Source organism: Bactrocera latifrons, unplaced genomic scaffold (genome assembly GCF_001853355.1).
Source record: "Bactrocera latifrons isolate USDA-ARS-PBARC rearing strain unplaced genomic scaffold, ASM185335v1 scaffold_209, whole genome shotgun sequence".
Taxonomy (NCBI): domain Eukaryota; kingdom Metazoa; phylum Arthropoda; class Insecta; order Diptera; family Tephritidae; genus Bactrocera; species Bactrocera latifrons.
Window position 1 is genome coordinate 371,610 of NW_017535619.1, and position 7,825 is coordinate 379,434.

At 33.7% G+C, this 7,825-nt stretch overlaps 2 protein-coding genes across 3 annotated transcripts; one reads left to right on the top strand and one right to left on the bottom strand.

The window, feature by feature from the left end:
- Positions 1-295: 295 nt before the first annotated feature.
- On the top strand, positions 296-3,366 carry LOC108968281 (transformer-2 sex-determining protein). 2 transcript variants are annotated; one of them, XM_018932198.1, is made up of 8 exons: positions 296-428; positions 730-809; positions 858-995; positions 1,847-1,925; positions 1,993-2,121; positions 2,378-2,553; positions 2,626-2,771; positions 2,833-3,366. In XM_018932198.1, the coding sequence occupies exons 1-8, from the start codon at positions 426-428 to the stop codon at positions 2,847-2,849; spliced, it is 768 nt and encodes a 255-aa protein (XP_018787743.1). In that variant the 5' UTR covers positions 296-425; the 3' UTR covers positions 2,850-3,366. The 2 variants fall into 2 exon arrangements, with proteins under 2 accessions (XP_018787743.1, XP_018787744.1); XM_018932199.1 differs by having other exon boundaries at positions 870-995.
- Positions 3,367-3,737: 371 nt separating this feature from the next.
- LOC108968283 (biogenesis of lysosome-related organelles complex 1 subunit 1) lies at positions 3,738-4,438 on the bottom strand. The gene is made up of 4 exons (XM_018932200.1): positions 4,283-4,438; positions 4,153-4,225; positions 3,960-4,092; positions 3,738-3,906 (listed from the first exon to the last, which is right to left on the bottom strand). Exons 1-4 carry the CDS (start codon positions 4,341-4,343, stop codon positions 3,784-3,786), a joined length of 390 nt encoding a protein of 129 aa, XP_018787745.1. The 5' UTR covers positions 4,344-4,438; the 3' UTR covers positions 3,738-3,783.
- Positions 4,439-7,825: the final 3,387 nt, after the last annotated feature.

The window sequence follows — 7,825 nt, forward strand, 5'->3', positions numbered from 1 at the left end:
TAGAAATGACAAATTTTGGAAATGCAAATATATTTGCGAATTATAATTTTTATGTATTTGCTTTAAGTTTATATGGAACTATGATGTCTTTTAGGTAAAACTATATATATTTCAGTATTATAACGGAGCTTTTAATTAAAGAAAGTAACAGTTCGGAAATGTTTTAGACATTGTTAAGTAATTGCAATAATGTCCATTCTTTTGTCACTGCATTTGCTATAGCTATAAATATTTGAAGAGTTGGCAACTTTATCCATATTGGCATTGTGAATATTACTAGTACAAAAAGTTTATTGTGATTTGTCAGCTCATATTCAGAGCAAGCGGGCATTTTTATTTTAATCACAAGCTAATTGTAAAAATTCGTGGTAGAATAATAATTATACTATACTATAAATAAAATTAAACCCCGTAGAATAGTTATAATGGTGAGTGTAGAGATATAAAATATTAGTTATTTAAAGCGACGATATGACGCTTGCGAAAGACTGCACTAGCATACTTTACATTGTTAACCGGCATATATGTAGTAAAATTAAAGTGGCTGACTAAGAAATTCGCGAAAACATTGAAAATAATCAGATACTTTAATATAGTGAAACTTTCCATCAAGTTTAGTTGATATTCAATGTAACCAAACATTAACATAACCTCATTTTATGGGGCTTATGTTTAAGGTATTCGCGAAATGTTAATAAACACTATTGAATTAATTTTTTTTTATTCTAGAGTCCTCGTTCACGTAGTCGCAGTATTTCCCCACGTCGTAGTTACACCAAGTCACCAGTTCGCCGCAACAATGGGCGTCGGTATGTATCAATTGTTAAATCCAAACTTACTAAAATAGTAATTTTAAGTTTCTTAAATAGACGACATTCAAGAGAAAAGGTGTACAGTTCTCGCAGTAGATCAGCTTCACGACAACCGCATTCTCCGCCACCACTGCCATCAGGACGAGTTGGACGTTACTCAGAAGCCAGTCAAAGCTCTTCAACGTAAGTATCTACATACATGCATAATTCACGTTAGTGGCTAATTTATGCATCTATATATTTAAATTTATTTTTCACGTCTTATCAGTCGTCATGACAACCAGAATTTTTTTTTATTTCTGCAGAGTTTTAGTTTTACAAAGTGGATACATTTTCTTGCAAGGCGTTCATAATCGTTTAAAAATCATAAGACGTGTACGTTTTGCTTTAAATATTTGTGATATTTGAGTTTCTAGAGTAACTATATTTATGTATATATTTTCTAAAAATAGATACATAACAGCTTTCACGGCTGTAAATAACTAAAGCCTTTCGACATGGTGTGAGTTTTGTAACTCTTTGTTTAAAATGATTTGTCGAAATCACGAAATATTTTTAAGCACTGTATTTACAACGATAGTTTTCAATAACGTAGTGGTTGTTTTTCCCGTTTCAGAATAGTGAAATTGTAGCAAAAACTTATATGAACTCAAATAATGAAAGGCATAATTTCAATGTAAGATTCAATTTCAAAAATTTACACAGAAGTGACTTGAACGGCAAATATTATTAGACAAAAACCCAAATGTTTCTTCTGTGATTTAATGATCGAGACAAACGGCGGAACGCAAAAAATAAAAAGTACACAATAGTATCAAGTCTAACGCAACAGCGCAAGTTTTTCAAATTTCATCACAATACAATCCTCTCAATGAAACTCAAGTGTGAAAAAAGAATATTAAAGGGCACACATAATAACCTAACGATCAACACAGTTATCAATGCGAATTGTTTTTTGAAAATATATATTTACACTTGGTGTGGTATACCCAATATTCAATATTTGAATTTTTTCCTCTTTCGCATGTTAAAAGGTCACTCTCTCCACGTCATGGTCGTCGTATTTCCCGTTCACGTTCCCGTAGCACATACGAAAAGCGTCGTGGTAATAGGGTGAGTCCTATTGTATGGCTTTTAAAGTTGTGCATTTATATATTACATTCTGGTTTGAATTTGACAGGAAAAGCCAGTGCAAAATCGGTGTATAGGTGTATTTGGTTTAAGTGTGTATACAACGCAACAAAAAATACGTGATATATTTTCCAGATTTGGACCCATTGAACGAATACAAGTTGTAATTGATGCACAGGTGAGCATATTGATTATACGAGTAATGAAGCATGGAGTTGCCATTTATTAATTATGGATACATTTTCAAATAAAACTTTTTTTAAATGACCTTAAAAAATGGCTAAACCAATTACTTTCTAAATTGGAGATAATGAGTAGCACGCCAAAGACACTTGCGTGTACATACTAAAGGCTCTCCCATACATTTGCGATAATTATGTTAAAATTATCTTGAAGATATTGATTTCTAATATAATATATTTTATTTTCCACAGACTGGTAGATCGCGTGGATTTTGTTTTATTTATTATGAGGACATAGCGGATGCAAAGGCGGCCAAGGACGCCTGCTCCGGCATGGAAATTGATGATCGGCGCATAAGAGTTGATTACTCAACAACGCAAAGACCGCACACTCCCACTCCTGGTGTCTATATGGGCCGACAAACACGGTATGTAAACAAATAGTAATTTAATGTATATAAGTAAAGATTATTAATTTTTCTCTACCTTCGTTTGCCAAGACGTGAACGTGAGCATAATGATCGCTATCGAGATGACTATCGTCCCCGTCGTCGCTCGGGCTCACCTTATCACAGTCGCAACAATAACTACCGCAGTGATCGAAGGCGTCGTTATGAACGCAGTCGGAGTCGTTCCTACTCTCCGCGTATGTATTAAATCGAAATGATATTTAACTTAGAATGAATTTGTTTGTTTTTCGTTTACAGGGCGTGCCCGCTATTGAAACTGCTATGTGTATAAATTATAATGTTATTAGTAATTTTTACACAGAAAACATAAACTGTAGTACTTTTGCTCCCTATGTTTTCAAATGGACTTAATGTGCAAAATGTGAACAAAAATTACAGATTTTAAATAGCTGCTGAATTATACCGAAATATCATGAGTTATTGGTTCCTTACGTGGGTGTTTTGTTAACGTTTTCATTATATTGAACATTTGACAGCAAATTATTTATTATAAATAATGTATGGAATGTGTTTTTTATTTGTAACAATCGAATTAACGTACTATTCAGCCAGCAGCATAATATTGAATTATTTCGCCCAAGTTTGGCATTTACTCTGTTTTTATTATTTATGCTAGTTTCAATGCAATTACAATTGCTATTTATTTAATAACATCATTTATTATTTGCTTACTTATAACACATTTTATTTGTTGACTACCAAACATTTTTATAACTCTGTTTAGCAGTAGACAGTATGTATTGCAATTTCATAATTAAAACAAAAAAAAAAGAAGCACTATTTAAATGTGATGTAGCCACCTCTGCATTAAAGAATTTGCATATGTAATTATTTAAATGTATGTATGTCCAGTAGACATCAAATAACTGAAGTGGAGACGTTTCGCTGCTATTTTTTTTATATATTATAAAAAAGCGAGACTTTACTTTTGTTTACTTGTAATTTTAATTTTAATTAGTTTTAATATTTACTAATACAAATGGAATAAAAGAAAAAATGGAAAGCAACTGAATTTTGATTTCTGTATGTATAATTTACAGGGAAAAATTTGAAATCGTAATTGGAAATATTTTAGAATGTATAACTGTAAATGTAGTACAAATGACGTTTTCTATTTCCTTGGAAGAAAATAAATATCAACACTGATTTCATATAACTTATATTTGCAACTAATAGTTGTTTTCACAGTTATTTGCTAGCATTATATTGTTGTGTTTGCCTGGATGTCTTATATGCTATCTCCAGTGTATTTTGTATGACTTGCATATCACTTTCTATGCTACGTGCCCAATTCTCCACATCACCCAGCTCCTGGAATAACAAAAATTTTTAATTAAAATTTAACTTTCAAGAAACAGATGTACCTTCAATGCACTACTGAAATTATCAATCAATTGCAGCCACTGCTGCGTCTGTTTGGCAAAGTTGGTAGCGCCGACGTGTAACTGTTTTGCCTCGGCATCCAAACGTTTTTGATTCAAGTATGCTTGTGCCACACTACCAAAAGTGACATTAAAATAAATTTTCCGTACTTATAGTATGTAAGCACATACTCACCCAACATTTAAGTGGTCTACAATGGCCTGTGTTAACTCATTTGATGATTCAATAACGTCTTTGCGTCGTATTTCTGAACATAAATTAGTTTATTATTACAACGAATCCTTATTTGTTTTTTATTGCATACCTTGCTCCTGTTTTCGCTTGGCTTGTTTAACTTGATACTCTTTAACCATAGAAGTTAGCATTTTGGAAATTTTAACAACAGTTTGTTTACTATAACAGATGATTTTTTGTTACTATTTGTTTGCTTGCAAAGTGAAAGTGTGCATTCACAATGGTTTTTGGAATGAAAAAACTGTGATGCCATTCTATTATTCTTTAAGCAGGAAATAATGTTTGAAGTTCTCACTTATTAGGTTTTCTAGATTTTTTAGCAATTGTTACTTACTAAGGTTGACCAACGTACAATCAGCTGATTTTAGTTGTTAGTTTTTCTTTGCAATAAGAAGCAATTTTGTATTGCAAGCATACAGAACATGGTACCATGATACAGAACATTAATATCATCAAAAGTTAACATCAATATAAGTAAATATATATAGATATCAATAGAAGTGAATATTTTCATATTAATTTCATATTAATTTCATTGTATTTTCATTGTATTATTTAATTTTATCTCTTTGCTGTGTTTGTTTTCAACCATATACATTTATGCAAATAAAAATATTGAATATTTTTTATTTCATTTTATCAATTTATTGTCTTTTTTAATTTTCTTTTTCTGCTGTACATATTTTTAATTATGTTTTTATTTAGGGAATGAATCCCAAAAAAAAAAAAATATTCTAGCTCTAACAATTCTTTTACTTTCGTGGTACAGTTTACAAAATTACTTAAATCTAAGTGTTTTTGAACATGATTTGTACATATATGGTTGTCAAAAAAGTCTTGCGGTATTTTTTTATTGGATTTTCAATTGTTGGTAAAATTTTTTTTTGATGACTCATGCCCAGCATTGACCGATGCTACGGCTGCTACTATGCCGGTCTCTTTGGTCCAATTCAGCGATTTTATCGCAATTTCGACGACAGGCCTTCCGGAGCGTAGCGAATCTTCGACCACCTCTACACTAGAACAAAAACTTTGAAACCATCGTTGTGCGGTGGAAATGGAAACTGTATCGGGTCCATAAACTGCACAAATTTTATTGGCGGCTTGAGATGCATTTTTCCTTTATCGTAGTAGTACTGTAAAATATGCCGTATTTTCTCTTTATTTTGCTCCATGTTTGCGACGCTATAACTCACGAACGACTTAAAAGAAACGACATTCAATCAAACACGTATTATCGCGTGAAATGAGCTTTCCAAAAAGGTATAGCATGACCCGATGCGCCGAATAAAACTAGAACTACGCGCTCTCAGCGCCAACTAGCAAAAATACCGCAAGACTTTTTTGACAACTTAATATATGCAAATCAGTACCATTTATGTCATCAAATACTGCTTGCAAGGCTCGCATATGCTCCATCAACATATCTGTTGGTTTTGAGAGTCCGTCTTCAGAAAGGGGATCCACCCAAGTATAAGATGAACAATTTTCTGAATTGGCACATATTTCAGGGTTGTCTTTACCAAGTTTGTGGCAGATGTACCCTGCCAAATTCTCAAGTCCGTCGTTGTTGAGAATCTCCAAGTCATCAATTTTTTTCAGTTGGGCCAGTGGAGTTTAGATCTGCTAACTAAAGTGTGACCCAACTGAAAAAATATTACCTGCAAAAATATAATAAATACATACATGCGTATAAATGAATGGAATAAATTGTTTATTAAGTTTATTATTATAATTAAGATAAGAAATAGTGGTAAGTATGCAAAAACTTAGTTTGTAAGTAAGTATATATTTTCATTTGTTCACATCAGTTCATTTTTATATTAAAATATTTTCTGTAGTTTTAGGTTTATAATGCTATCTAATTTTAATATATATTGATAATTCCCAGTTAGAGATAAGTAATTCCCTTCAAAATCTGGGGTGTTATCGACTATAACATTTCCTTCATCTGTAACCGCTCCTTCGTTGGGACCAAGTATATAGGAACGCAGCTTATACTTCAACTCCTGCTTGTCAGGGTGATCGTGAAGACCGCCTTTTAAACTAATTACATCAAAATATTTCTAAAACGTCCTGGTTTAAACGAGACGAACTTCTACAGGAGCAGTGGTTAACGTGGGAAAAGCGCTAGGTAGTAACTTCGTTGGATTCCGCGAGCTTAAACCTGTAAGAGTGTTTGGTTATTCAAGTAAAATTATTGTAATCAAAATGATATAATTAAACATTATAAACTGCAAATTGCTTTCGGAGGCTTATGGAGTGCACTTCACAAATTAACGCATTTTTAACATTAATTTTGTCCGCCCGACGACAAAAATGAATCCATTGTTTTAGTACTGTTTTTTCGTTAGAGAAATGGAAAAATCTCCACTCTGTAGCAGTATTTTTAACATTGTTACTATTGCATCCGAACACTGCGCAACGTATTTTAACTCTTTCAGTCACGCTTTTAGATTAAGAATATATTGAATGTTTCGATTATTGTTTTGGTATTATTTACAGCTGAAATATCACTGAAAGTATGAACAAAAAATCTACGTATTATATGAAGGTTTTCGAGGTATGAGGTGGTTAGGGGCACTAACCACCGTGACTATTGATAGAAACAAAACAATTATGAGTTACTTATATTGTTTATTAATATTATATGATATAATGAAATTCTCCGGAACGGAACTCAGGTAAATTTTTTTTTCATGAAAATCTAAAAAACAAGCTTTTACCTTGCATAGACAAAGAGGCACTTTGCATGTACTACACTGCCAAATAGTACGGACTGGAAATATTTTAGTGAGCATCTTCTTCTTCTTTAGACAGCATCTTCTTGATGTGCTCTTTCAGGTTGATGGCGATTGGATTCAAGACGAATTTCTGAAGGGACTGTTGGCTTGTGACGTTTTATAAATGCATGGCCTATAGAAGAAGATGTAGAATTGCGGTTGCTGTTCACTGATTCGGGCCTTCGTTTGTCTCTGACATATGCTGGGGCCAGTAGTCCCTGGTATACGCTTCGTCTGAATGCTTTCAAAGTCAAAGGGCTTAGATCCCTGTGTGAAGAGGACTGTAGTTCTTTATAAATTAAAAAAGCATTGCAAAAGCAAAAGGCTGTGCCACCACTTGTGGGATTTTCTATCAACAGCATAACATAGGATGGAGTCATGTGTAGAAGTTCACGCAAGTGAGGAAAGTTCTCTGATCGCCATTCACTTGGGAGTGGCCAGAAACGATTCTTTTGCATATGACTCAAGCAGCTCACGACTTCCGGTCCTTGACCAAGTATCCTCTGGGTAGCCTAAGAACATCCGTTTGAAGGTGAGCTAAAGTGAGAAGGCGAAACATTCCCTGCATAGGGTTGTGCGCTGGGTTTGGGACCCGCCACGTAAAAAAACCACCCTAATGACAACGCAACAACAGCCTCGGATGAGAGACAAACGAAATAAGGACTACGAATTGAGGGCATGCACCTGGAATGTCCGGTCCCTTAATTGGGAAGGTGCCGCTGCCCAGAGGTTGATGTCCTCGTAAAAATAAAGGCTGACATCACCGCCGTCCAAGAAATGCGATGGACGGGACAAGGACAGAGACGAGTAGGTCCTTGTGGCATTTACTA

What these genes read in the sequence shown, in the direction of transcription:
- LOC108968281 (XM_018932198.1), top strand. An exon ending in CGCCGCAACAATGGGCGTCG is followed by an intron (nt 810 to 857) that starts GTATGTATCAAT and finishes AGTAATTTTAAG; the next exon opens with TTTCTTAAATAGACGACATT. An exon ending in AAGTTGTAATTGATGCACAG is followed by an intron (nt 2,122 to 2,377) that starts GTGAGCATATTG and finishes TATTTTCCACAG; the next exon opens with ACTGGTAGATCGCGTGGATT.
- LOC108968283 (XM_018932200.1), bottom strand. Translation starts at nt 4,343, where the DNA reads ATGCTAACTTCTATGGTTAAAGAGTATCAAGTTAAACAAGCCAAGCGA. An exon ending in GTAGACCACTTAAATGTTGG is followed by an intron (nt 4,093 to 4,152) that starts GTGAGTATGTGC and finishes CACTTTTGGTAG; the next exon opens with TGTGGCACAAGCATACTTGA. An exon ending in ATTTCAGTAGTGCATTGAAG is followed by an intron (nt 3,907 to 3,959) that starts GTACATCTGTTT and finishes TTGTTATTCCAG; the next exon opens with GAGCTGGGTGATGTGGAGAA.